This window comes from Aspergillus steynii (genome assembly GCF_002849105.1).
Source record: "Aspergillus steynii IBT 23096 chromosome Unknown P170scaffold_7, whole genome shotgun sequence".
Classification (NCBI taxonomy): Eukaryota; Fungi; Ascomycota; class Eurotiomycetes; order Eurotiales; family Aspergillaceae; genus Aspergillus; species Aspergillus steynii.
The window spans coordinates 1,912,998-1,940,643 of record NW_020194404.1 but is presented as its reverse complement, the minus strand read 5'-3'; the positions used below and the strand labels follow the sequence as shown (position 1 = coordinate 1,940,643).

The 27,646-nt window shown below is 54.2% G+C and overlaps 11 protein-coding genes across 11 annotated transcripts; 6 read left to right on the top strand and 5 right to left on the bottom strand.

The window, feature by feature from the left end:
* Positions 1-976: 976 nt before the first annotated feature.
* On the top strand, positions 977-4,888 carry P170DRAFT_478888 (RNA dependent RNA polymerase; the record flags this gene model as incomplete). Its single annotated transcript, XM_024853603.1, has 1 exon — positions 977-4,888. One exon carries the CDS (start codon positions 977-979, stop codon positions 4,886-4,888), a length of 3,912 nt encoding a protein of 1,303 aa, XP_024701259.1.
* Positions 4,889-5,733: 845 nt separating this feature from the next.
* P170DRAFT_449537 (putative clock controled protein (Ccg-8)) lies at positions 5,734-7,297 on the top strand (the record flags this gene model as incomplete). The annotated part of the gene is made up of 2 exons (XM_024851049.1): positions 5,734-6,031; positions 6,144-7,297. The coding sequence occupies 2 exons, from the start codon at positions 5,734-5,736 to the stop codon at positions 7,295-7,297; spliced, it is 1,452 nt and encodes a 483-aa protein (XP_024701258.1).
* A 422-nt stretch (positions 7,298-7,719) lies between these two features.
* P170DRAFT_478886 (uncharacterized protein) lies at positions 7,720-8,693 on the bottom strand (the record flags this gene model as incomplete). The annotated part of the gene is made up of 2 exons (XM_024853602.1): positions 7,720-8,580; positions 8,646-8,693. The coding sequence occupies 2 exons, from the start codon at positions 8,691-8,693 to the stop codon at positions 7,720-7,722; spliced, it is 909 nt and encodes a 302-aa protein (XP_024701257.1).
* A 907-nt stretch (positions 8,694-9,600) lies between these two features.
* P170DRAFT_467136 (uncharacterized protein) lies at positions 9,601-10,513 on the top strand. The gene is made up of 2 exons (XM_024852456.1): positions 9,601-9,950; positions 10,038-10,513. Exons 1-2 carry the CDS (start codon positions 9,667-9,669, stop codon positions 10,300-10,302), a joined length of 549 nt encoding a protein of 182 aa, XP_024701256.1. The 5' UTR covers positions 9,601-9,666; the 3' UTR covers positions 10,303-10,513.
* Positions 10,514-10,747: 234 nt separating this feature from the next.
* Positions 10,748-11,988, bottom strand: P170DRAFT_257131 (putative carbonyl reductase). Its single transcript, XM_024843057.1, has 3 exons — positions 11,606-11,988; positions 11,138-11,521; positions 10,748-11,046 (listed from the first exon to the last, which is right to left on the bottom strand). The coding sequence occupies exons 1-3, from the start codon at positions 11,856-11,858 to the stop codon at positions 10,799-10,801; spliced, it is 885 nt and encodes a 294-aa protein (XP_024701255.1). The 5' UTR covers positions 11,859-11,988; the 3' UTR covers positions 10,748-10,798.
* Positions 11,989-13,408: 1,420 nt separating this feature from the next.
* Positions 13,409-15,982, top strand: P170DRAFT_414683 (uncharacterized protein; the record flags this gene model as incomplete). The annotated part of the gene is made up of 1 exon (XM_024847025.1): positions 13,409-15,982. One exon carries the CDS (start codon positions 13,409-13,411, stop codon positions 15,980-15,982), a length of 2,574 nt encoding a protein of 857 aa, XP_024701254.1.
* A 108-nt stretch (positions 15,983-16,090) lies between these two features.
* P170DRAFT_512555 (Voldacs domain-containing protein) lies at positions 16,091-17,456 on the bottom strand. The gene is made up of 2 exons (XM_024854998.1): positions 17,088-17,456; positions 16,091-17,021 (listed from the first exon to the last, which is right to left on the bottom strand). The coding sequence occupies exons 1-2, from the start codon at positions 17,393-17,395 to the stop codon at positions 16,397-16,399; spliced, it is 933 nt and encodes a 310-aa protein (XP_024701253.1). The 5' UTR covers positions 17,396-17,456; the 3' UTR covers positions 16,091-16,396.
* A 139-nt stretch (positions 17,457-17,595) lies between these two features.
* Positions 17,596-18,729, bottom strand: P170DRAFT_414679 (uncharacterized protein). Its single transcript, XM_024847024.1, has 2 exons — positions 18,627-18,729; positions 17,596-18,576 (listed from the first exon to the last, which is right to left on the bottom strand). Exons 1-2 carry the CDS (start codon positions 18,640-18,642, stop codon positions 18,053-18,055), a joined length of 540 nt encoding a protein of 179 aa, XP_024701252.1. The 5' UTR covers positions 18,643-18,729; the 3' UTR covers positions 17,596-18,052.
* A 680-nt stretch (positions 18,730-19,409) lies between these two features.
* Positions 19,410-21,338, top strand: P170DRAFT_478880 (serine/threonine-protein phosphatase 2B catalytic subunit; the record flags this gene model as incomplete). The annotated part of the gene is made up of 5 exons (XM_024853601.1): positions 19,410-19,527; positions 19,597-19,928; positions 19,990-20,247; positions 20,308-21,209; positions 21,275-21,338. The coding sequence occupies 5 exons, from the start codon at positions 19,410-19,412 to the stop codon at positions 21,336-21,338; spliced, it is 1,674 nt and encodes a 557-aa protein (XP_024701251.1).
* Positions 21,339-21,921: 583 nt separating this feature from the next.
* Positions 21,922-24,047, top strand: P170DRAFT_390298 (uncharacterized protein). The gene is made up of 3 exons (XM_024845899.1): positions 21,922-22,308; positions 22,386-22,521; positions 22,575-24,047. Exons 1-3 carry the CDS (start codon positions 21,963-21,965, stop codon positions 23,983-23,985), a joined length of 1,893 nt encoding a protein of 630 aa, XP_024701250.1. The 5' UTR covers positions 21,922-21,962; the 3' UTR covers positions 23,986-24,047.
* A 44-nt stretch (positions 24,048-24,091) lies between these two features.
* Positions 24,092-25,090, bottom strand: P170DRAFT_458155 (uncharacterized protein; the record flags this gene model as incomplete). The annotated part of the gene is made up of 2 exons (XM_024851770.1): positions 24,380-25,090; positions 24,092-24,341 (listed from the first exon to the last, which is right to left on the bottom strand). Exons 1-2 carry the CDS (start codon positions 24,850-24,852, stop codon positions 24,092-24,094), a joined length of 723 nt encoding a protein of 240 aa, XP_024701249.1. The 5' UTR covers positions 24,853-25,090.
* Positions 25,091-27,646: the final 2,556 nt, after the last annotated feature.

The window sequence follows — 27,646 nt, the reverse complement described above, 5'->3', positions numbered from 1 at the left end:
CCTTTCTGCACCATGCGAACCATTTACGTTAGTGAGAAGGTTGTCAGAGTCATACAAAGTCAATTCACATGAGGCAGTCCAACATGAATTATTGATTAGAACTTAAATATTGCCGGTATGCTTTGGGCGGCACCATTAGCTTTTAACGTACTCTTCCGAGTGTTTCTCGAACAAAAAAGAGTCGACAGAATCTCCAGAAACCACGCGGTTTGAGTTCAAGGACTCATGGCACGTGGCATCACGGGACAGCCTCTGTCAAAGTAGGTCCAACCGTATTCAGGTGTCGCATCTTTGCTCAGACCTCGTCGCGATTCCAACCAGTGCCTAGATTCCCGGTCTTTGGAACGGAACGGCCGTACCGTTCCCCCGATTATTCCAGAGTGCTAAAGCTTCTAAATTAGCCTATGGATCCTCGGAGGCCGGCCTGCCAGCTGTCAAGCCTCACAACGGCCATCAATCTAAGCTTATTGAGTGTTCACCGATGAACCATCACAGCTCTCTTCGAAATCACACTGGGGCAAGGGGATCTGCTCTCCTGGTCTTGGCGGCGGGGCGCTTGTTTACACGGCAACAGAGGTCCTTCATGATTGACCATGGCAACCAGGTCCCAGGTTGAGGAGGAAAATCAATCGGCCAGGCCTGTTGGAGAGCTCAGAACAAAGAAGTACATGGACGAAAGGGCAGGGCTGCGATCTTCCAGCACTGATTGGAAGGGTATGTGCATGCCGGGGTCGAACCTGGTTATCGCTGACAGCGTCAAATGCACCGATGTGGTTCGTCGGGCCACTGCTTGCCAAAGTCCCAAACATATTGCTAAATCCATCCTCCTCCCTTCCTTTCTCTCCCACCTGTTCATGATTCCCCTGTGAGGGTCTCTTCTCTACCTCTCGTTGGATTCTTGGGGTCCAATTATTCTTATCCATATTATTATCAATTTTGTCTATCCGCACAGGCCGGTCAATCGATTCGGATCGACATGCCCATTCCCCGCACTCCTGAACGGAGGACCGGACCGGAGCTACATAAGTTGATCGATTCGCTCAACGATGAGTTCGAGTTGGAAATCCCGAATCCTCAATTCTACTCGCCGTCGGTCTCGGTGGATAAAAATTCTCTACAATGGCAGAGCTATCATAAGATCAAGCGACTCTACTTCGCCCGCAGTGTCGATCTGAACGAATTGCTGAACAACTTTGAGGAATGGGTCGTGGCCTCTCGGGTAACTACTAACGCCGGTCATCGAATGAGCAATGCGGCAGGCGCAGTACCTGGTCCGTCAAACAGAGATCTATTGATGGGAGAAGGTTATTGGCCGGTTTCCCAGGAACAGAGGAACGAGCGATTGAAATACCTAGTCAATTTGATCAATGATGAACTTTATATGCTAGGCGGGGGCTCCTTTGTGTCCCACTGCCGGGACAATGAACCACTTTTGGAAGAAGCACCATGCTTCGAGTCTAGGAAGAGAAGGTTATCGGAAGACGAAGTCTTCCATACAGCTCCCAATTCTCCGGTCAAACGCTCGCCCCCATTGCTAGCTGATGGGTTTCAGGATGCAACATTTGAGAACTTGGAATTCAGCTCCGAAATATCGGCGAACAGTCCCGTGCATGTCTCCAAAACCCCCAAGACCTCTAGCCCGGCAAAAGGGCCGTCGAAGTTCGTTGAAAAGTTGACAGCTCCCGACAATTATCGGCGATATGATGCAGTACCGCCTGCGAAGACTGGACCTGAGTTTAGCTTCACATCAACAGTTCCAAATACTTCAGTGGATACTTTCTATCTGAATCGATTTGACACTTCCTTCGTATCAAACGGCACGGAACTCACCGAGCCCATGCCAGACTCGGAATCTGTGTATGAGGACTCAGTAGTTGGGCACTTGCTGAGCCAAGAGATGAGGACGACATTTGAAGCACAACAGCCTCTCATCGAGGAGTCACCGCCAGACGTCCGATATTCCTTTGAGCAGGATATAATGAGTCAGCTACTTAATGATGGGCCGTTTTCGCATGAGCATTGCTTTTCTGCCTCTGTGCCGTTGCGATACCGATATGAGCTGGAGAGAATAGGTCGAGCTTGGAACGTTCCCCTCGACCGCATGTTGGTTGGCAATAATGTCCCTTTCAAGTCACGCGAAGCTTTCTGGAACTGGATCGAGACACACAACCAACGCGGAGATAAACCCCTCCCGGAGAAGTCACCCAGTAAGGCCTGGGATGCCGCCGTGGGTGATTTCACAACGGACAAACACTCCGAAGATGTGGCTCTTACGGGTGATTTAGAATGGTGTAGCGACTCTGAGCCTGGTATTCTAAATCTCACGTTAAACCCTCTTAGAACAGAGAGGACATGTCGGTTCCACCGTCGCTTTGGGTCCGACCGATTCCTCAGCCTGACGGTGCCTGCACCGGCACGGCCTCCTCGTCGTTTACGAATGCCTGCGCATCCCTCGCTTCTGCGGGAGAGCATGGTCATGTGGCTACAGCAGAATTCCCATCAATGTCTAGGAAGGACATGGAAGGCGTTCTATCTGGAAGAAGTCAAATCGAAGCGCAAAATGGCCGAACCCCGGTTCAGAGTTGAATTCTTTGCTATCGATGGGGTCGATTTTGATCACACACCCCTTTCGCCTCCCATTGCGCCTAGAGAACAGGGAAGTGCCAATCGCACTGAAATGAACCTCGATACCCTCCTGGAGTGGCATATGCCATTCGAGGCAAATCGAGGTCAGACCAATTGCAAGCTTTTCCAGCGGCTCTCTTTGGGGCTATCAAAGACCTTCGCGACCGTGCCTTTGAAACCAACGCAGGTTCTCCATCTCAGGGATGGATCCCCAGTTATGAATGATGGTTGTGCTCTTATGTCCAGGGCGCTGGCCAATCAGATCTGCGACTCACTGGGTCTAACCGACAACACGCCTAGTTGTTTCCAAGGGCGAATCGCCGGCGCAAAAGGCTTGTGGATGGTGGACAGGCATCAGTCCCATGTTTCGGCGGGAGATGATGACGTTTGGATCCAAATATCTGACTCGCAATTGAAGATCAAACCCCATCCGCAGACGTGGCAGGACCCCATTGACGAGGAGCAGCTGACCTTTGAGGTAGTCAAATGGTCCAAGCCATTGCATTCCGTGCATCTGAACATCCAACTGCTGGCTATCTTAGAGCATGGCGGGTACGTCAGCGACCATATCGCCGACCTCACCCGGCTGAGCATCCAGTCAGTGTACAAGGATTTTGCCGAAGTGGTCCAGTCCGACAATCCTGTTCTTTGCCGCAATCTAATCCAAAAAATCAAGCCTGTAGCAGATGATGGTTCGAAGCTGCTACTCCATAAAGCTCGGCGCATGGAACAATGGATGATGAATGAGTCCGAAACTCTGATCCGTCTCACGGAAGCGGGGTTTACGCCGCGAAGCTTCTATCCTCTCCGCCACCGGCTTGGAAAGTGTCTTCGAAAAGTGCTGGACCGGCATATGGAGGAGCTTCACATTGAGGTGCCGCTCTCCACCTACGCCTTCTGTATTGCAGATCCGTATGGGGTGCTCAAAGAGGACGAGGTTCATTTTGGGCTTTCGGCCAATTGGCGGGATGGACAGGGTCAATTTGAAGACAATCTTCTGGACGGCGTAGATGTTCTCGTCGGGCGTCTCCCTGCCCACCTTCCTTCCGACATTCAGCGGCGAAAAGCCGTGTGGAAGTCGGAGCTCCGTCACTTCAAGGATGTTATCGTCTTCCCCACAGCCGGAAAGATTCCTCTGGCCCATATGCTTTCGGGGGGAGACTACGACGGCGATACGCCATGGATTTGCTGGGATCAGAATATCGTGAAAAGCTTCCGCAACTCCGACATGCCAGAAATAGAAAGACCGCCGGAATACTTCGGGGTCACGAATCACGCTGTCCCTATGAGGGAGATCTCCACATGGGATGAGTTTCTCCAAAGTGCCATGACCTTCAACATGATGCTATCGAATCTAGGTCGATGCACCGTCGAGCGCGAGAAACTCGGGTACGACCAGTCCATCGACTCGCCTGACGCCATGGAACTTAGTTGTCTGCTCAGTCATCTAGTTGATGGACGCAAGAGCGGAGATCATCTGTCGAAGGCAGCGTGGCAGAAGTATCGCAAGAAGATCAGCCCAAAGGTCCGCGAGCTGCCTGCATATAAGAATCCCGATCGGAAGCCTAAAATTTCGAATATCATTGACTACCTGCAGTTCCAGGTGGTCAAAAAGGAACGGAATTCTGTTTTGAGGCAGCTTGAGAAAGCATTCCCCGAGAATGAGAACATGTACAGCAGGGACGAAGCTCTCGTGCAACCTTGGAACGAGGCGCGAAAACAAGCAGACCAGCAGGGCCGGGACGGACCACTGCATGCCGTTCTCGAAACGGTCGCCGGGGAAATCGACGGGCTGTATCGCCAGTATGGGAGCTCCTTCGGAGAAGGCGGCTCGTTCTCGGCTGCCACAGCAGACATCACGGATCGTGCGAGAACCATTCCACCCCCTGCCAGTGGAGGACATCCTTTGATTTATGCCTGGCAACACAACCCCGATGCATGGCAGCAATTGCTCGCCTCGTATACTTACAAGAAGCGCCCCAGCAGCAGCTTCTGGATCCACGCCTTCGGTGAGGTTCTATGCCAGATGAAGGCAAACAGCCTGCCCTCGCGGACTGTGGTTTACGAGGTTTTGTCATGCTACCGCGTCAATCCCAAGGCAGTTGCTCGGTTGAGCGCGCAAAATGCATCGGAAGAGGATGAAGACGATGGGGAGGCAGGAGAATACGAAGGACATGAAGCAATCGAGGCGATGTTGTATGGAACGCCGATGCAAGCCCTAGGAGGATATTACGATCCGGATGATTCGATGTCGGTGGAATGAGTTGGATTGGGACACTACGGATATGTATGCCTTTTGCTTGCTCCTCTCGGATTGGTTCCGGAAGAGGCCATCGGTTGGAGGGACTTAAGGATCGATAGGCTCTAGATTTCGGGTGCCGCCAGTTACTAGTTACTAGTCATGATTTAGCATTTTAGCGATTCTCACGATTTCTGAGTCAGGAAATGCACACGAAGGAGGCCCGGACGGGTAGGCGGTCAACCGGCCGTCCTCCGGGCTCCACCGTCACATGTCAGCTTCTCGCCGTATTGGGTTTAGCTGTAGATGAGTCAGCGCCGTCGGGGCCAGTCACATGGCAGCATGGCCGCCCGCTCCGTCAGGCAGCGAATCATCGGCGGCGTGGCGGATCCATTCCTTCGTCTCGTCTTGCATCGTTCGTCTTTCATCATTCCATCATCCATCGATCGTTTCGTCGTTTCTCCGGGCGGCGTTTATCCGAGCTACGCATGTGACTCTTCGTTTTCATATGAAATCCCCAACCCCGACGATCAACGGCGCTGCATGATAGGCCTACGCCGGCTGCTCTCCCAACCTGTGACAAGGCTATTCTCCCCCCTCGCTGTCTCTCGGCGTCAACTTGCCCTGCGCGAGACCGCGAAAGTGGAGGAACTCGCAGAATTGCCGGCATTCACTTCCTTCCCTTCTTGGCTGCCCGCCCGCCTTATTTTTGCCCGTTGCACGTGAAGAAACAACCTCGCCTTCCCTCGCTTCGTTTCTCTATCCCGATCGTCACGTCCCCAGGTCAATCCATTCCACCTAGCCGATTCGCTTTCCATTCACGGGTCGATTCTTGATCAAAACTAGCCAATTTGGGCTTCTGGGCAGCCATGGACCCTCGTCCGGACGGCGCCTCTGCCCCAACTACTGGCCCCAACACCTCCCTCTCTGCTGTCCGAGACGCCACTACCACCCCGACGCCGAACAATCCTCAAACGGCCGTCGCTACCAATCTTCCTACTTCTTCTACCTCCTCTCCTTCTGTCTATCCGACTTTTCAGCATGTCCCTTCCTCCATGATGGACATCGACAACAGTACCGTGGCCGAAGATCGTTCGCGCCGGGCCACTAGTGTTTTATCGATGGACGATATCGAGGCTGCTCAGGCTCTGGAGGGTCTCCGTACGGGTGAGTTAATTCCTTTCCACCTTTTCCCGATCCCTTTTCCGTGATTTTCGTTCTGTTTTACTTTTGTTTTATATTTTTACCCCCTTCCTCGATCGATCTAATAATGTTCTAGAATACGGACAATCTCCCCGAAATTCCTCGCAGCACTCGTCTATCTCTTCCGAATCGCAACCGGAGCCTCTCCTTTCATTGCTTACTTCTACTCATCCTCTTATCTCTTCCGCTATCAACGGTTCCGTATCCGCCTACGCCTCCTCTAAATCGTACTCGTCTCGGTTCAAGTCCGGTGCCGAGTTTATCGAGCGCAACATCGGCTCCCCCGTGGCTAACACTGTCGGCACGGTTGGTCGAAAGACGGGAGTCGAAAGCGGTCTTCGGTGGGCTCTTCAGCGGCGTGCGTCGAACTCGTCGAATCCCAAGCGGTCGAAACGGCGCAAGGTGGGCGGGGATAAACCGTCGGCGGACATGGACGTCGAAAAGGGTCTGGATGACGCTACGATGTCCGAATCTCTGCCGCCATATGACGACCAGAAATCACCCAGCTATGATGAGATAGGGCAAGAGGATTCTTCGCGGCAGAACTCCACCTGGCAGAGTCGGCTGGTTATCTCGACGTCCGGGTTAGGCGTGGCAATGAGCGAGGAATCGCTTCGAAGCCTGCAGTACTGCCTCACCTGGCTACGGTGGGCTAATGGTCGGCTAGGCAAAGCGATCGTTGCTCTGCAAGGGGCCCTGAAAGAGTGGGACCAGCAGCAGAACGCGGAGGGATCGGGCGCTAATGGCCAAGACACCTCGCTGTTGTCTCAGCGCATCCAGGCCGTCCGAGAGGATGTCCTGTCGACGTTGAAGCAGGTGGTCAACGTGGTCTCCAAGTATGCGGGAGGAGCGTTGCCAGAAAATGCCAGGAATCTAGTCCGTCGTCATCTGACGTCGCTTCCGCACCGCTTCCAGGTTGCATCGACATCGCACCCGCCACCCGACTCTCCCGCCTCGGCGTCCGATGCCACGATCGGTGCCCATCGGATACTGGTGCTGGCGCAAGAGGGCCTGGACATGATGGGGCAGGTTAGCGGAGTAGTTAACGACACTCTAGTGAGTGCCGAGCACTGGTGCGAGAGATTGGGTCGGAAACGGCCCGATAGCAAGAACCCGGGCGATGCTCCTCCGACTGAATCGCGCAGCGAGACGTACCCGGCTGATATCAAGGAGCCGATCCACGAGCCGCCTCAGGACGTTTCCATGACGGGAACCGAAGAGAAGGTTTAAGCATGCCTTTCGCAGTTGCGGGTTGCTCAGCGGGCACTGAGTTCATGATGGCGGATTCTGTCCCTGGACCGCCTCGGATTGGTAGTTTGATGCATTCAGAACTATGATCGATTTCTTTATTCGGTCTGTTCATCTTTATTTCTATCTTTATGAATCTTCTATGCATGTCTATCGACTTCCTGGCGGATGTGAATGACATACGGCGTTCTTTTGATTTGCACTTATTGATACCTGATTGTTGGATTGGTTTGTTGAAGTACTTGGGCTTGAATTTTTCTTTTATCTTTTCAATTACTTTCATTTTTCGGTTTGATTGAACTTTTCCTGAACCTATGTATTGACTTGTCTGTCATTCTTTGAATCTACTGGCATTCACTGATCCGCCATTGAAAAAGTTCCTTCATTGTCTGTATGTATCTGGCTTATCTGATGATGTGCTCGCCAACCCATGGCTCTTCCAACTCTATTTCCCTCAGCAGATTCTTATATCCGTGTCCCCAGAATAATCTCACCTTGACGCATTTCCGCTGCCTCCGACGTTCTTCCATAATGGCGGTCCATTTGATGCGCACCTCGTCGAGGTGCTTCTGCCGAACCATCCACTTTTGCCGCCACAACGCAGTCTGATACATCATGAACAGATGGCTATCGCCTGGCCACCCCCACCGTCTCGCCGTGACCCTTCGCGGGGGCTTCTTGGGCGTGCCGTCCTCGGTGGCATCTTCGCCCGAGCCGGTGTTCTCCGCCGGAGAGGCGGCCTCCTCCGCGGCCTGAACGTCTAGCTGTGCCATTTTCCACCGCCATTTCCTTAGTTCATGCATCTCTTTCACATCCCGGCACAGCGACAGCGCTCCCCGTCGACTCAGCCAGTGCAAATGAACATGGTAATCGGCATGGTACCGCGCCATCGCAACATCCCGATTCGGAACCTCGGCCACATACTTCTTCACCTGACGCTCGTAGGTCTCCCTTTGCGACCCCGTCATCAGAGCCTGGTAGCCCGGTCGTCGCTTCCGCGGCGGTATCTCATGTGGCGCGATCGTCGTATCCTCGCCATCGTCATCCATCTCGACAGTGCCCAGCGACCCCTGGTCCTCTCCCGGGGACGCAACCGGTGCCGTCAGCCCGAACGCACTCAAGCCGTTCAGCGCCGCTCGGGAGAGCACGAATGGCGGATCGCGCGTCGACACGTAGATCTGCGACTGCAGATGGCGCTGGTACGTGGCTCTGGGAAGCTGGATGGCGCAGGTTTTGCAGGCGAGGGATTCCGACAGAGCGATGTTCTGTGCAGCGGTTAGATCATCGGACCGATTGTGAATGGCACCGTGCAGACCGCTGAATGACTTACTAATTCGAGCTCCTCCGGCGTGGGATCTGTGTTCATGTGTCCTTCCATTCTGGCTCACTGGGAATCAACGGATGACTGATTCGTAAGGTCGCAAATATAGATGCGATCGAAAAACAGGTAAAAAGAGGATGTCTGTATCTATCGTGTCCATTCTATGTCGGTATATGTATATCAGGTCTGAGCAGTATAGCAAGAGAAGACAATCCAGCGATCATAACGGACTGATTAAGAGGCCGGCTAAGTACGGAGGTAGGTAGGTAGTATAGGACTTCCGACCAGAGCAGAAACAAAGAAAAAGAGAAAGAGAAAGAGAAAGAAAGGAGGGATGAATGAAAGGAAGCACCGCCATTATATTGTTCCTGGCCTTTGTTGTGGATGATGATTCCTGAAGGAGCGAGGGAGGGAATGAGTGAATGGACATTGTGTCAAATGACCCGGCGGCGCACCGTGACTGACCCCGTCACTGGGCGCGGTCGGTAGATCAATGAAGGGGGAGGTGACGACATGGGCTGGGTCAGTTGTGTTTTTTGTTTCTGGTTTTTTGTTCTTTCTTTCTTGTTTATTGGGTCTTGGGTCTTTCTTGTGTTGTTGTTCGGGGTCGGATTAGAGACAATGGGTCATGGTGGTTGGGGGTCGATTGTGTTGGATGTTGGGTGTTGGGGGTATACTTGGTATTAGTATTCCTGGTTTCCGGGTTCGGTATACACTATAGGACATTATACAGGCTTGGATTTTCTGTGGAAAGATCTTTTGGTTTCTGTTTATTGTTCTGGGGTTTATTTGATAGTGTTAGTGAATGGGTGTCCAGAACTCACCTAGTAGAGTGAGTGGGCCATCCAGACATCTACAGACTCTTATCCACACAATCTAGAGTAGACAGGAAGCCAGATACTTCTCTATACACACTCAACCTGACTCGAAACACAAACTACTGTGACACTCCAGATCAACCACAATCTGTGCACCTCATCCCCTCAACCCGCAACCTCCAGGCGAAAGAGCCATCGCCAGGCAAGAAGCGATGGCCTCTCTCTCCATCCTCATCCCCCTCTATCCATCTCTCTGCATCCTCCTCTCCTCCTCCCTGATGCTATACCTCTACCGACGAAGCATCCGCCATGCTCTGGCTCGCTTCTCACGAACCTATGCTAATACAACTATCTTTCGGAAGAACACGACCCAAATACGAGGCCACTACACACAACTAGACCTCGACAATAGAGAAGAGGATCTAGAAAGTGGATTTGAACCAGAAAACGAATTAAAAACAACGTCAGACGACAACAACCAAAACCAAGATCCCAGGTACGTCCAGCCCTAACCATCTCTCCCTCAGGCATAAACCATCCATCCCACCCATCCATAATCCATCTACTAACAACCCCCATCAAGAACCAACCCCAAACCAAAAACAAGAATCCAATCCCCCCTATCCGCCTACTTCAACGCTGACACCTCGCTCATCCACCCGCATCTGCTCTCGCCGACGGCCCCGCCAACGCCCGGCTGGGAACGGCAGCTTCGGCACCGAATCGACGAGGGGCGCGGTCTGGGCGCCTGGCAGGATCGGCTGGCGGAGAGGACGGTGCGATGGCTATTTACGTTCTCGCCTGAGTCTTCGCCCTCAACTTCTACGTCTACTTCTACTTCTCTGTGAGAAAACGACACATTTCGATCTAGTGTGCGAATGGGCTCGAGATGTCGGAGCGGTGTGACTGAACGATACCGGGACAAGGCAAGGCAAGGCAGGGATCAGGCTGGAGTCTACTGCGTAAGACAGGTAGGAGGCGCCACTTATGACCATCCTGGGGTATAATGGGCGCTCCTACCCCCTTCTCCCCGCTGGATAGGTCAGATTATGGATGAGGTCACCGCTATCTACTCGGCGCCTCGAAATCTGCACGCTGCAAGCCACTCGGCATGCAAGGATTCGTGGCACCCGCGAAGTTCCTGAGATGGAGCTTCTTATTTCCTCCGGTGTTGGGCTTGAGGAAAGAAAAGAAATTGTGAGGGAGGGGGATGTTTTCATTTATTCGTCTAATCGTGATTGAGCTCGGTGAAGTAAAATAATATCTGTGAATCCAGTCCGGTGTATAGGTCTCCCAAATAACCAAATTTTTTAAACCATCCTTCCGAAAACTCTAGATAATAATTTACGGAGCGCAGTATCCTCCGTCAACCACAAGATCGGCTCCCGTGGTGTAGGTGGACGCATCCGACGCCAGGTAAAGGTAGGCGCCCTTGAGCTCCTCGGGCTGACCCTCGCGGCCCATGGGGATCTTATCGCGCCAGAGGTCCTTGACCTCCTTGGGTACGAAATTGGAGATCTCCGTCGCGATGTAACCGGGGGAAACGGTGTTGGCACGGGCAAACTTGACCCACTCGACGGCGAGGGACTTGCCTGCATGGCTGTCAGCACCAGTGGCGTAAGTTTCACGGAAAGGGTAAGGTGCAACGCACCAGCGACAGAAAAAAGAGAAGGGCACACATACAGAGATGGATGACGGCGGATTTAGCGGCGTTGTAGGTGGCCTGCATTTGAGGGAAATTGACAATGTGTCCACTCATGGAAGCAGTAGCCACGAAGCTGCCGTAGGTGAAGTTGCTAAGCTTGTTGCCGTTCAGGTCGGTTCCCTCCTCCTTCTGTCTTCTCCAGTGCGCAGCTGCAGCCCGGGCGCAATAAAAGGTACCGTTGAAGTCGATGTCAACGACGCTCGTGTGGTGGTCGAGGGGGCCATCGACCATGGGGCCTTTGGTCCAGGGGATACCGGCGTTGGCAATGAAGACGTCCAGGCGGCCGTTGAAGTCCTTCACGACCTGGTCGACAGTCTTCTGTACAGCCTCGGCATTCGTGATGTCGACCTGATAAGCCTTGGCTGTTGAGAGTTAGGGTAATTTTCTTCGGAGAATGGACTGATGAAAAAGCGAATGAACGAAAGAAAAGAAAAACATGAACATACTCTGAACACCATACGTAGAGGCAACCTCCGACGCCCGCTGAGGACACTTATCGTTGGTATTCCACAGCATGGCAACGTTGGCGCCGGCTTCCGCAAGACCCTGGGAGACGGACAGACCAATACCGGCACCGGCACCGGTGACAATAGCAGTCTTGCCCTTCAGAGAGAACATCCCGAGGAGGCTAGGGTGCGCGGGGGCAGTGGTATTGTTGTGGACAAAGTGAGCCAGGTCGTTAACAGGTTTGGACGCCATGATGAAAAAGGGTATTGCACAAAACGAAGTATTATATAGGGAAGATATCCAAGAGATAAGACAAACAGGACGATCTGCAAGAGATGCGGGAGGAGGTAGAAAAGAAGAGAAAACCCCAGGGCTCAACTCCGTCGGCAGCCCTTATATACGCCCACCAGACAGGCCAAAGAGCCTAGTGAGCTATACACCTAGCGCATGGCGGGGTTGGGCGAAAGCACTGTCATCGGTCTTGGAAGCCAGCAACAAGGTTCGCACTTCGCATGTCGACAGCGACTCGACCGCGATGGACTATGACGCTATGCCGCCCCCAGGATTCAAAATGCGGGACGATGGAGTCGTGGAGTTGCGGGTTCCACGGTGCAAAACTAAGGCACCCGCGGTGGACCGCTCTTCACACGGACCAAGTCCCGTCGACGTCGCATGTTGATTCTGAGCGCAAATGCCCCTGTCGAATTGATATCATTTCCTCATCTCCTCCACGACCGGTCGAAGATGATTGACTCTTTCGGGAAAGAGGGGAACGCAGTGGATCCGGAGATCGAGTTCTTCCGGCGCCCGTGACTGCAGCGTCCCGTGACTGGCAGGTGGCCTGACGTCGCTGCCGTAGCCCTCAGGCATCCCTGCATCGGCCGTTGGAGGCTTCAAGCAAGCAATCAAGTAGGGCGTATCGATGGACTCGGCAGAGAAACAGCCACGATGATGGATGGCAAAGCACAGATAGGAGAACACTGATATGTACCATGCGGCTGCTGATCGCAACGTGACATTGCTGGACTCCTAGATCAAGTATAGCCTGGTGAGCAGCCAAAGTGGGCACGGCCGTTCCTTCAGACAATCACCTTTCCTCATATGAAGAAGATTCTTGGAAGGATAGCATACCAGAAACCAACTTATCTGATTCAACCCAGCCTTGTCTCGCTAGATTGGCCGTTCCCTTTTGGTAGCGAAGCAACTCATCACCACCCTAACCATGCCTTCGGACCAGAACCCTCCATGTGCCCGCTGGGCGACTCGCTCAATCAGTTTGATCTCACGACAATCCCAAATATACTGGCCGTTTGTGTCCTTCCCTGTCAGAAGAAGGATCATCACGTCGCACCCATGTTTTCCAAGAGAGGGACCAAGCCGACGTTGACATTCCTCGCGCCCCCGACTGCAATGCGTCCACATTCCACTGCTCCCACTGGCCTTCGGCACCCATAACAAAACGCATTCGCCCTTCCCCCGTCCCAGCCAGCCACCCCATTATGCTCTTTGTCTTTCGCCTGCGCCTCCTGTCTTGTGGGTTTGCTTCCTTGTGCTGCCAGGAGGTCCGTAACCCTTCCCCAGCATCAACCCCAGGCTTTCCCCAGACAGACGAAGGGGACATCTTTGACGCCTAAGAAAACGACAGCATCGGCCTCGACAAACGGAAACCTGCAGCAAGGAGTGAAAGAGCGGAAACCATCCCCTGCTGTGGATGGGTTGACACGTCTGTGCACGTCGCATTCGAACCTTGCTGGTCTTGTGGAACTGGAAAGAGAGAGGTATAGAGGGGATCTCAGTTCACGATGCCGGCATTGACTACCGTTGTCGCCATTGCGGTCTCCTGCGGCGTCGTTTTCATCGTTACGACGGTCGTAGGTACCATCGTCTGGGTAAGGATTCGCCAGGAACGCCTGTCTCTCGCTGTGGCCAACTCCCGGGACGGGCCCTACGTCCACGGCCTGCAAACCTTCCCTACCGAGACTTTGACGGAGTTGTCGCGCGAAGAAGGCTCTGCCTTGAGACAATACGGCCAATTGCCATACGGAAGGCCCAATGAATGGGGTCTATTGGCGTCGAGGGAAAGTCTGGTCCAGTCGACAGCCGACTCCGAAGCTTCACCTAACTTCATGGAGAAGGCGCGCGGGCTTCGGCGATCTCTCTCGCAGTCCCTGTCGCGATCTCAGTCTGCCCGAAGATCCAGGAGCTTCGTACGACCTCGGAGACTGAGTTCACTCGCGCCGCTGAAGGAAACAACGGAAAGAGCATCGCCCCCTCCGCATTCAGCCGGCGCACAAGATGACGATATGCCGACCTCGGCGGTTGATGGAGCGTTCGAGTTGCCGACAGAGAGGACTCCTCGACATACACCGGAACGAGACGATGAAATGTCCCCTAGCATGGACTCAAGCACACGCCATATGTCCGGTCAATGGATCGGGGCGCATCAGAGAGAACGCTCGGGCAGCCTTTTCCCGGTGATAGAAGATAACCTGCTAGGATTTGAGCAAGGGCGGGCACGAGGAGGAAGCATTACCGCTCAGTCGGCCGGACTGATGCCAGAGCAGCCAGTCCCTCCGCCTCCCAGTGCATATCCTCCGAATCGATTTCGTCTCTCGAAGAACGACTCGATCGGTCTCTCCTCGCTGAGTCTCGAAACAGCTGACAGCTCGATTCTAGACGATGGCCGCAGAGGCTCAGTGGGAATCGATGGTGATTTTGTCTCACCTGCTCTACCCCCCTGTCCCACGTTTGCACCCTATAGTGCCAATGATGTCGGACGCATGGAATATGACCGACGAAGCTTCCTCCCGCCCAGTTCGATCGTGCCAGCACCTTTCATATTTCCTCCCAATTCCCCGGCGAGGGAGGTCCAGAGGATAGAGCCAGATCGGCACTCTCCTCGCCGCAGTCTGACTGCACGAAGCCCAAGCTGTTCCTCGGGCCAAGTTGGCCCAGCGCCGCGGAGGAGCGAGTCCTTGTCCACGACCACCACCAGTCAATCCAGAAGAGAATCCATGTATGCAGACCTGGATCAGATCCCTCCCCTGAACCCCGCGCCTCGGAACTCAGCCCTGCTTCCTCATTTCAGTCAGATGCAACGGCATTCCGTCTATGGCAATCCTCAGCGAGAACACGATCCATTCATCGCCAGCGCCCACAGTGTCAGCGGATTCATTGGCAGTGCGAATGCACCAAGCCGACGACCCAATAGTTTCTCTATCCAAGAGGCCCACCTGCAGACCTCGGCCACTCACCCCAGACCACCTTTGCCATCCGCAATGAAAGGGGGCAGTGGGCCACGAAAGGGTCATCGGCGGCAAAACTGTGTCCGCATATCAATCCATCCTCCCATCACATTTGGAGCACCCGCATTCTCGCCCATGGTGGAAGAGCCCGAAGAACTAGACAACGGCGATAGGCGTCGGTCCGAGGTTTCGGATCTCTCAACATCTAACATGTCGTTATTGAATTCCAGCGTTTCCTCCCTCTCGATGAACCGGAGCAGTTACCACGAACTCGCAAATGACCGACCTAGGACGATAGAGGCCCCCGAGAGTCGACCTATCTCCTCGTACAGGAGCCCGAGCAAGAAAAGGAAGCATTCGCGCCACGACTCTGGGGACAGCGTGGTAAGCGCCTCGGACAACGACAAGACGCTTCCCGAGCTCGTCACTTCTTTGCCTACGACCACCGAAAGCAGTATGTCACGCACCCCGTCACCCGACAAACACGCTCCGCTCTGGACCGTGCCAAATCATATCGCATCGCCTACAATCTATGAAAGCTCACCCAGTCCCGGTAGCCCTCGGCGGTCAGCGGTCAAGGGACCGCGCAGTCTGTCTGCGAAGCCAGGTCGCAATAGTTTCCGCGCCTTGCCGTTGGATGAGAATGCCTCCAGTGGTACGGAGGACCCAGTGCCCCGTACCAAGAGTATGCGAAGGGAGACAATCACCAAGTCGGCCGACTCGTTGCAACGTGCAAAGAGTTCAAGTGCTGTGGACTCGCCGTTGTTCACGGCAGGTCGAATCGCGGTGGACATGGATCGACGGAATAATCGATCGTCGACGACAGCACAACAATTCTCTTCTGGTGCCAATCAAACACCCTGGCCGCACGTGGGCCGTATTGTCCCCATCTGGGAAGATCGAGCCATAGAACAACGGCAATCGACTCAAAAGCCCTCGGTTTCCCTAGTCAATGAACCTGCAGAACTACAAGGTGAAGTACCGCCGACACCCAAACGAGACCCTTCGAGGGGGCGACAGATGTCACGACCGGCATTCACAACCCCGATAAAGAAGACAGTCGGGTTAGGGATTGGCGCTGCGACACCAGGAAGTCTGTATGATGGAGATGGCTTTTTAAAAGAAGGGTGATCATGCTGGCTCAGGCAGCCGATGCAGAATGATTTTTTATAGTATTTGACCAAATTTTAATGTGATGAAATGGCCTCGGTTCGTCCAGGCCCAGGTGCCCTTGGCTTCAGTTCGGCGTTCATTTGTCTCTCCCCCTGACGATAGTCGTTTCCTTTCTTGTTATTTCTTGTTAGGTCCTTTTCATTGTGCAGGCGAACAGTTGTACTGATATCCGGAGTCTAGGCAGGCAGGCGTAATTAGGACTGAATGAAAACTTGACACACCTGAAGCGTCATAAGTTGTTAGAGTCAGCATATTTGAATAGAATCACTTGCATCCCAATCCATTCGTTTTTTGAAGTCTATCATTATTGTGTTATCACATCGCAGATTTGTTTCGTAGTACCGGCTCAACTTCGTCGCTCGTGTGCGAAGATTAATCGGTTCGCCTCCACTTGGTTTCATCATCTCCTTGCCCCTCGCCCTGGTTGTCCCCTTCCTGGCCATCATTTTCCTCATCTCGTGTTCTGATCGTACCTGCTCCAGGGCCAAGAGGCAATGTCGGCTCCTCTCCACCAGCGATCCAATTTCCATCTTCATCGAAATACTCGTGCATGTTCTCGGCGGTAATCCATCCGGAACTGCCGTCCATCGGCGGCGGCAAACCTCCGTTTCCACTCCCCATGGAAACGAGCCCGGACTGAAAGAGCGAGTCTTCACCCTCTTCCTCCTCATCTTCCTCCATAGGATCCGGATGCAGGTTCGCGCAGGCGGAAACGGCTGCATATAGAGCCTGCGTCGGCGTCTCTTCGGGCTTATCGTCACTTTGACCTTCGGTGGTTGAGTCTGCGTCTTTTGGCGGCACAAGAGTCATAACCATGCTCTCTTCCTCGTCATCTTCCTGGGTTGCCGGGCCTGGGGTCGCGATTTGCATGTAAAGACCCTGGACTTCGGTGTCCGGGGAGCTGGGGAGGCGCAGTCGTTGGATTGCATGCAAGGAGATAGAGGGGTAGGGGATAGAGACGCCGGCGGAGAGGGAAGTATTGTACAGCAGGAATTTGCTAAGTTGAGGTGAGCGACTTGTTCTTTTATCTCGCAGATGGCTTCGAGGGATGAGGAAGACTTACTCCGACGTCACCCAGACGTCTACACCGTCAACGACGATCTCTTTCCCTTCGCTTTCGCCATTCGCGGCGTTGTTCTCGTGCGAGGCAGGAGCGCCGTCGCCGGAACCGTTCACTTCAGTGGACGAGCCTCGAATCGCACTCAAAGCTGGGGACGCGACGAGGTCATTTTCGAGGACCACCAGCTTGCATTGCTTGCTGTGGTAGTGGAGGACGGCGGGGCCGGAGTGAAAGGAGGCAGGGGTGCGGGACTGATGCTCGGCGAGGGGAACAAAAGAGGATGTCTCAGGGGCTGTTCGAAGAGGCTCCATACTTTCGAATAGTCGCGTTGACTAGAAGATGAAAAAGATGGATTGGTGGTGGTTGCGGAAAGGTGATGAAATTTGCGGGAGGAGCTTTGGCGGAAGCTACTTGACTTGCTTTGGGTCCGGCGGAGCATGCGGGGGTTCCGCTTTGCCTGGACGCCACGCGGGCATTTTTAATAGTTGGGTGCTACTATACGCATTCGATTCCGGCATTAAATATCTTGGGTTTGTATCTGATTAGGCTAAATGTAGTTGTACTACGCTATCCAATATGCTGCAGGTGTCGGCACATAGTTGATCAAGAGAGCTCCAATAATAGCTTGATCAACTCGATAGTGCGCGACCTGGCCTACAGCACGAGGTATGCCCCGTACTGGCTCATGCCAGGCCCAGTCAGTTCTCGTGACGTGCCACAGGACAGTTCTAGCGCAGCTGCAGGAATCTGCACTGGACTGATTCCTCGCAGGATCGTCCAGACACTGCAGCATCGCTAGGTAGGCGGGAGATAAGCTCCAAATAGACTCTGGAACGGCCAATCACCAAGTAGCTGTTCCTATGAATAACCCATCATTTCCATAGCAAGAACAGCAAGTTTGTTCGGCTTAAGCACGACGGTGAAAGAACATGGATTACAACGTGGTTATTATGCGCGCTCAAATGGGCTCATTTCACATCCAACCCCCCGAACGCCCTGTCTAGCTCCGCTCCCTCATCCCGCGGGACCATGGAGGGTAGTCCCGAGGCTGCGGAATCAGCCGACACGCTGTCCAACAGACTCTGTTGCTCCGGTTGACTCTGCGATCCGGGATTCGCCATTTTGCTGGGCTGCAGTAGCTTCTCGTCGCGGTCTAACCAGCCCGGGGCAACCCGTCTCTTCTCGGCCAGTTCACGTTGGGTGATGGACTCCTCCCAGTCTCGGATGGCTTTCTCCGCAGCACCGCGGGTCTTGTTGAGATGCTGCTCGAGGGATTTGCAGGAGGCGAGGATCTCCTCTGGCGACGCGGCGTGCTCGCCGCTAGCGGAGACAACGTAGCGGGTGCTGGCGTCCGGATTGGCGGGATCGACCAGCACAGACGGCGGGAGGGTGGAGGGAACGGACTTATAAGTATAGGGGAGAGTGACGGTAGCGGGGAGATTGATAAAGGGCGAGACGGTCAAGGGGACCTGCGCTAGTAGAGGATGGGGACCTACGCAGCGTTAGGATGGGGAATTGGAGGGGGGATCCGGGTCGACTGACGATATGATTCATACATGGCGGAGATGATGAATAGATGGGATGGAGAGTAGAAAGACGGTGGCTGGAGAGAAGCTGGAAGAGTAATGCGAATGCGATCAGTGGCGGAAGACGGAGGATTACGCCAGGAGAATACGGGGGAACGGGTAATCTATTTGGCTGCCGCAGAAGTCAGGCACGCACGCCTACCCCGGAGTCGAGCGTGTCGATTTGGACGGAACCATCGACAAGCTTACACTGTCATCGTCCTCTCTCGCCATCTCTTCCCTCGCCATCACTTGCTGTCTACATACGCCATAGCAGCAGGACTCGGTCATCTCTGCACGCGACCCACCTCCCGATCTTTTTCGACCTTTCTCTTTCGGTCACTCCACTCCAAGAGCCTCTTAGGGGGAGAAAAAATTAAATTAAACATCAGATTCCTTGGAAGGCCTGACCAGGGTCCTGATTTCCGATTCTGGGAATAACCGTCGTCGGATCTCTCTTCCCCGATCGTGAATCCTGTGCTCTCCTCAATCTCCATCGACCTCCTGTCGGTTCGCCCGTGTCTCTCGTGTGTGAACGCTGAAATCCCGCCGCGCTTAACCCCACCACCACAAGCTAGTAGCAGTTGGTCTCCGCGCAGTCCAGTCCCTCCTCGCTCGCTCACCTATTCGCCCTCCTTATCCACCCACCTCCTCCCCCCTTTCTCTCGCGCTTGTTCCCATCCAACAGGGGCCCCGAGTTCTTGCGATTTTCTTCAAGATCCAAGATCTGACCCTTCACCCCCCCTCGAATCTGCCCAAGATGGATCGGACAATCGCGCGTGCGGTGACGGATAAGAAGCCGGTCCCGGAGATCGACTTCTCGTTACATACCATGGAAGATGGCACCCAGGTGTCCACCATGGAGCGAGTAGTGAAGGGTATGCGATGATTTTTCATGTGGCTCTCTTGTTCCCGTCTACTTTTCTAACGGCCCTGCGATTTTCTAGAGGTGCAAGCGCCGGCGTTGACCACCCCGACGGACGAGCAGTTCTGGTCCCCCGAAGACCCCTCCAAGCCGAATCTCCAATTTCTGAAACAGCATTTCTATCGAGAAGGTCGTCTCACGGAGGACCAGGCGCTATGGATCATACAGGCGGGATCGCAGATCCTGAGATCGGAACCCAATCTGCTGGAGATGGATGCGCCCATCACCGTGTGTGGCGATGTCCACGGCCAATACTATGATCTGATGAAGCTTTTCGAAGTCGGCGGTGACCCGTCCGAGACACGGTATCTGTTCCTGGGTGATTATGTGGATCGAGGTTATTTCAGTATCGAGGTGAGTGTTATCGGTCGGTATAAGATGCGTGGCGGAAAGAATCGATCTAACACCGGAGCAGTGTGTACTTTACCTTTGGGCTTTGAAGATCTGGTACCCCAACACTTTGTGGCTGCTGCGGGGCAACCACGAGTGCAGGCATTTGACCGACTACTTCACCTTCAAGCTGGAGTGTAAGCACAAGTACAGCGACCGTATCTACGAAGCCTGCATCGATTCGTTCTGCTCGTTGCCGCTGGCTGCGGTGATGAACAAGCAATTCCTCTGTATCCACGGAGGATTGAGTCCCGAGCTACACACCCTAGAGGATATCAAGGCGGTGGGTGCTCCATCATCTGTGCTGTATCAATGGCCGATCGTTGACTGACACCTTGGCCAGATCGACCGCTTCAGGGAGCCCCCGACTCATGGGCTGATGTGCGATATTCTTTGGGCCGACCCTCTCGAGGAATTCGGACAGGAGAAAACCGGTGACTACTTCGTCCACAACAGCGTTCGCGGATGCTCCTATTTCTTCTCCTACCCCGCCGCCTGCGCTTTCCTGGAAAAGAACAACCTGCTTTCCATCATCCGAGCTCACGAAGCGCAAGACGCTGGATACCGCATGTACCGAAAGACCAGAACGACCGGGTTCCCTAGTGTCATGACTATCTTCAGTGCTCCGAACTACCTGGATGTTTACAACAACAAAGCCGCCGTCCTGAAATACGAGAACAACGTGATGAACATTCGTCAATTCAACTGCACTCCTCACCCGTACTGGCTGCCGAACTTCATGGACGTGTTCACCTGGTCGCTTCCCTTCGTCGGAGAGAAGATCACCGACATGCTCATGGCCATCCTGAACACCTGCTCCAAGGAGGAACTCGAGGACGACACTCCTACCTCTGCCACCGGCCCCTCCTCCCCTCCCCTTCCCATGGACACGGAGAGCAGCGAGTTCAAGCGCCGGGCCATCAAGAACAAGATCCTTGCCATCGGTCGTATATCTCGTGTCTTCCAGGTGTTGCGAGAAGAATCGGAGCGAGTCACGGAACTCAAGACCGCTGCTGGAGGTCGTCTTCCGGCGGGTACTTTGATGCTCGGAGCCGAGGGTATCAAACAAGCCATCACCAATTTCGAGGACGCCCGTAAGGTCGACTTGCAGAACGAACGCTTGCCCCCGAGCTCCGAGGAGGTGTACAGGCGGAGTGAGGCGGAGAGGAACGCTGCGCTCGAGCGTGCTCAGCGCGAGGCCGACAACGACGCTGGATTGGCCACCGTGGCTAGGCGTATTAGCATGTGAGTTTCCACATTCAGAAAGAGATGAAAAAAAAAACCTATGAATGTATACTAACGGATGACAGGTCGGCTGGCTCCGGTAGAAGCCGTCGGCAACGTGATGCTGCCAAGGAGGAGCGAGAAGCATAAACTAATAAGGATAGTGACACCGAAGAACTCCGCCTCAAGTTTGCATTTTTCTAGCGTTCGAACCTGGCTTCTCGACGTATTTTCCGGATTTTGGAATGCGATCTTACTCTACAAGCGTACAGAGAGCTGAAGCCGGGCAGTCGTATTGACCAAACCCCTCTCTGGTCATGTATTGTGGGTGAACAGATGGAATGACACTGTCTTGAGTATTGAGGACCGGAAACAGGGAGGCTATCACTGTATTTGCCGCGCGAAAGGCGTCCGTGACGCCTGAACTACATGAGCTGATGAATCGATACACCATGAAATATCTTGACATATTGAAAGCCTGCTTCTTTACCCGACCAAACCCCATGCGAATTTTCCAACGTGCACGAGCCCCCGTAGTTATGAATGAATATATACATGATCCTACGATTCCGATCCCCTTCCAATTAGTCTATTTAGTCCGTAACCCCCAGGATGGGTTGTAGCCAAACCCTCCAGGCCGGCCGTCGCTCCACGCGCAATTCCGCAGTCGCCGGCGCCAAGACATTGGAAGTCGCCGATTTCTCCGCCCTGCAATGATCAAGTCGCCCACACTCTCCTTCATCAGCCTCCCCAGTCCCTCACATCCTGCCGCCAATGCCTCCCAAATTGCGCGGCTCCTTATCAAGGAGCCTACGGCGTGTCCAGGGTAGCTCATCGGACCTCCCCTGCCCGTCCTGCGCAACCTTTAGACGAGCGCTCTCTACGCGTCGGTCCGCCAACATCTCCGACGGAAATCGCCAGTCGTCGTGGGCAGCTTCGCCTCGTCCCTCAACTACGCCTACCGTGATCCATTCCGGCAGACAGGTGCCACCTCGATTGAGAGAGCTGTACGAGGCTCTGAACCAGGTGAAGAATGTTGCGACGGAACAGGTCAACCTGAGTCGATTGCAACTTGCGTTGCGGGGGTTGGAATCGGAGGTGCCTCTTATTCGAGTTGCCGGTGGGTCTTTCTCCTTCTTCTTCTCATTACTTTTAATTCGTGTGGAAAAGGACAATGGGGCTGATTTGTTCTTCTAGTGCTGGGTTTGGATGACGCCAGCTCTGCGCGCCGGCTGGTTCGCCTGTTACTGGCCGATCCGCTGAATCCTAGAGAGAACTGGGAGGATGCGCTCGATGCCTACGAAGCAGATACATCGCGGGGGCTACTAATCCGGTATTTTATTTTCATGCATGCAACGCGCGCGGGACGCTGCTGACAATTGACAGATACGGCGAAGTATCCGAGTCCATTCCGAACAACCTCCTCCCCACCATCTCGGTCCCCTCCTCGATCCTCAAGCAAGGCAATCTCGAAATTCTGGTCTCGAGCCTCGGCGCGGATACAGAACTGCCCGGCACCCGGTTCACGGCGGAAACGTTCTTGGTGCCCACGGTGACCATCCAGACCTCGCACTCCGGTCGCCACAACGTGGTGCGATACCCCGTGCATAGAGCCATCGTGTGTGGCCGCGGCGTGGACGGCTTGCTTGCGTATAGCAATCTGGTCGCTCGTTCGGACCTCAAGAAGGAAACTGGCTCCGTTTACGGCGCGATCGAGCTGGCGGCCAGCGATCCTAAGAAGCATAACGATCGCGTCGCCTTCGTGGACATCGACCAGGCAGAAGATGCGCTGGGGAAATTCCGTGAATCTGTACAGAACGCCTCGCTTTATGAACGGGGCTGGAACGGTAGCGGGGTGCAGCCGGTCGTGGACTGGCTGGCGGCCTTGCGAGCGGATAAAGATATTCTAGATCCCTCCTTGAGGTCGCTGATCACCTCCCTTGTCGATGCCGCAGAGACGGGTGTGGATGCACAACAAGCGATAAGAGCCCAGCAGCAGCAAGAAGAGTCGGTTTCGGATCTGGTGCGAGGGACAATGGATCGCTCGGTGACCGAGTGGGCCGAAAACGCCCACTCTGAGCTGCGGAGTTCGCTGGAAGAGGGGTTCGCCAGCAAGCAATGGAGAGATCTTGCGTGGTGGAAACTTTTCTGGCACGTCGACGACGTCGGAATGATCACGTCGGAGATTTTGGAGAAAAACTACCTGCGTCGTGCAGAGAAGGAGGTCATCTGGACCGCGGGCAAATTCCAGCAGGCCGGCCTGCTCGATGCACCCCAGCAGGAGACGAATGATGTCCCTGCACCCAAACCAGACACAGAAATCTCGAAGGATGCATCTCCTGTCAGCACAGCCGACGCCCAATCTCCTCCCACGAGCGACGTGCCCTGGCCCACGCAGATCACCACCAGCCGGAACCAGCTGCTGGACACCAAGGTGCCTTCTCTACAGGCGATGGCACAGGGACTGGTGGCTTTCAGCATCACAACCACGTCGCTGACCTCGGTCCTCTCGGCGCTGACCTACGTCTCCTTTCCATCTACTTCGATCTACGAAACCTGCACCGTGGCCGCGGTCGGATTGATCTACTCTCTCCGACGGCAGCAGCGCAAGTGGGACTGGGCCCGAACATTCTGGGAGAACGAAGTCCGCGAGGACGGCCGGACAGCCCTGCGGGAGACAGAGGAAGAACTGCGCACCCTGGTGCAAGAAGGCGGAAGACGCATCGACGAAGCGTCCGAGACCCAAGCCCGCGAAACCGTCGAGCGGGCCCGCAAAGCCCTCGAGGATGTGAAATAACCAAACTCCCACCATAGATCGGAGCGTTAGACCATGCCATGTGTACTGTACAATATACCACCACACTACCACCATTCCCACACATCCCATATCCCCTCAACCAAACTCACGTAGCCGTAATCTCCACACTCCCCTCCGGAACCCCCTTCCAGCTCCTCAACCGTCTCGCAAAGAACTGCATCACCGGCATCATCTCCTCCCGATTCCTCGGCATGCCATCATCCCTCCTCGCATAGCGCCTCACCTCCACAAACTCAAACACGCCCTGCGTCCTACGCACCGCGCCCTCACTCACAGCGACAGACTCCCTCCCCGCAACCACCAGCACCGGCGTCCGATTCTTCTCCCCCACCGAACTCCCAGACAGCGGATACGGCGCCCCGATCGAAACCACCCCGCCAGCTCCCCCGCCAGCTCCCTCGCCCCGAGTAGCCCTAGCATCCCGCCCTGTCCGAACCCCAAGATCAGGATCTCACGCAGCGCATACCCGCATTTCGACACGAGCGTGTCCCGCACCACCTCGTGCACTAGTGTCTTTGTGGCCCGCGCGAACCCCGCGTCCATGTCTAGTCCGCCCGTGCTGGTGTCGAATGAGATGTCGTCGCCCCAGTGGAAACCCGGGAGGTCGAGGGGGAGGCGGGAGGGGGCTTGGAGCGTCAGGATGAGGGCCTCCGGGAGGTTGAGGGCGCGCGCGAAATTGGTGAATGCGGGGGCGGAGTCGCCGAGGCCGTGCAGGAGGATTAGGACGTTCGGAGGGGGGCGTGTTGAGGAGGTGGATGTGGATGTGGATGTGGATGGCGGGGGAGGGGTCAGGGTGAGGGTGAGGTGTGAGGGGAAGTCGGATTGGGAGGGCGTTTTGGTCGGCATGGTGGGTTTTTCGTGGTTGAGTGAATGGAGTTGTTGGTGGTCGGTTGGTAAGGGTGTTGCTGAGGTGTAATTGATGTAGTGGGTAAGAGTTAGATCGGAGGTATGGATAGAGCTGCTCCGGAGGAAGGTTGAAGTTTGGCAGAGGATAGTAAGAGGAAAGTTTGATTGGTAGTGGTGTTTGAGACCGATTGGAGATGTAGAGAGAGTCAAATCAGGCCGGGGATATCTTTCAAGGTCGACTGTCAAAGCATTGAATTCTGAGGGCGGAATTTATTCGTGCCGATTCGGGTTAGTCCCCGCCGCATCTACAGCTGCCTCGGTCTGCTCTCTTCTCTTCCTATCTTTTTCTCTCGTAGGCCATGTTGTTCAGGTCTTAATGTAAATTTGGCATTTACCAATGATACAGTCTTTCATCTAAAACCACAGATTGCTCAGCATGTTGTTGATATTTTGTCCTGTTGATGAGAGCTGGCTATGTCTGACATAGCTTATATATTTTGGAAGCTGCGCCAATAGTAGCTTTACAGGTCGACAAAACGAATCAAACACATCAAATGTCTATTACTACCCTCCACCTGAATGTTGCTCGGCAGGCTCGTTCCAGCCATTTATTTTGGCCGATACATTGAATCCATATATCTCGATTCTCACTACAGATGCCACTATACCACTTCATTGCACACGCTCTTAGATCAGATCTCTGAGCTAGCTGAGAGTATTTCAGCTACATACGAATTCGCTACGAAAGGCCAAGTATTCTGAATACTATGTCCAGGCGATTGCTTCCAGGAAACTCGCATTGCTCCGTTCCACAGGGATGCTACCCGGCTGGCCATCACTCCCAAATACTTACCAGTCTGTCAGAGTACCTCACCGAATCACCGACAATCAAGCTGAAACACCATACTGCCCCGTACATGCCAATAGCACAGTGACGTATTAGCATTAAATTGGAATGTGCTGGTCCAGACCATGACGGATACTTTTGCAGTCAAAGATGGAAACATTCGCTGGTCCTTCTGATAACCACCCGAACAGCCAGTCGCGTTGATGATCAAAGGTGCATGAAACAGTAGTATTACTCCGGAGTAACACCTGAAATGGCAAATGCATTTCTTCTCGGTTGGTTTATCGACCATGACCTTGCATTGCGTTCTGTGTCACCCTGAGATTGGGTTAACGACCAATATCCTGGAGATGCCTGGATACATCTCGATGGCTTGATGGTATAACTGCAGAACGTACGGCGCTTTGAGAAACACTGATAAGACCAGTCTTGAGATGATGCAGTCGTGGATTTAAGATGCTTAAGGTTGAACAAGGGAGCTGCGTGCTAACGCATCCCTATGCAAAGCTGGGGCAAAGGGAAGCTGCACAGACTCCGCCATTAAGGGGTTGAACGGATGAATCATTGCTATGCAGGGGGTAACTATAGACCTCCTGGCACAAAGCTTACTCCCTACTCCGTAGTAGGTAGGTACGCCTCCCACGATGATGGCGTTTGTTTGAGATCGTCCACTTCAAAGAGTGAAGTGTACAGACTGCAGAGCCCATTACGTAGGGAGTCGGAATCTACCCGGTCCCTGGTGCGCCCGAGGCAAGCCACCGATGCGTCTTTCCAAATTGGACCATGTCGAATACGGAGGATGGATCCGTGACGATGCAATGCAATGCAGCGCTGGGGACTCTCCCTGGTCTCCACCCAGAGATTACACTAGTAGTTATACATAGAAGTGCTATGTCATAAATGCCTCCTTTCCTCCGTCGACTAACCCAAAGGAGTCGGGAGAAGGGACCGGAATGCAGAGGCTTACTCGATCTGTCAGACGCAGACCTCCACCGTCGGACCTTACAGCGTGCAGATGGAGGACGGCAGGAGAGTGACCACTTGCTATTGCTCCACTGCAGCTTCAGCCACAAGTCGTCCCCGATAAGGGAAAATGGCTGCCTGAACGTTGCTCACCGCCACTGTCTGAGGTCGCAGTGGTCCAGCACGATGGAGTCCACTGCCCAAGGCGTTACCTAGGGACCAGACTCGTACCTTACGCAGTATGGTCACTGTTATTGTTTAGTGTTTACTTTCTCACTTTCGCCGGTCCTCGCGGTGGGGGTTTCAGGGGGGCAGAGCCAAACATAACCCGACGTCGCTCTCCACTCGGATGGCCCAAAATAGGATCGGAATTAGCATTGGCCCAGGGAAATGAAACAGATCCCCTTCGGGACCAGAGGGACGCTGACTGCGTTTGCCTCGAGCCAAAACACAGTCGTGGTCTCCTGAACATCCTTTCGAATGATCCAGGGCGATTGATGGAAATTGATCGAAAGCGCCATCACCACGCCTGGCGTATCGGTAGGGCTATAGGGCGGTAGACAAGCCTTGGACAAGAGAAGCTTGGCGACCAAGTGGCTCGGCTGAGTCGGCTCGTCACACCACAGCACTTGTGGCTGAATGGGGCGTCGTCCACTCATTTCCTCGCGGCGAGATCCACCGCCGAAATGGAGTAAGGCTGAGGGCTCCATTCGCCCATCGGCGGATCCCAGCGGATCAGCACTGCTCCTGGAAGGTACGGGACACGTACGTACGATCATCGCCCACGATTTCGAGTCAATTAATAAATAATAATCTCAAAACCATTACACAATACGACCGTACAGACCGATCATCTGAGCGCATTTTTGACGGGCAAGCGATTCCCGCAGGATGGGTCTCTCGTTCTCTCGCTCTCTTCGCCCTTCCATACTCCGGATACGAGAAGTTGCGTAGTCCCGAGCACTCGGACATCGTTATTTGCCC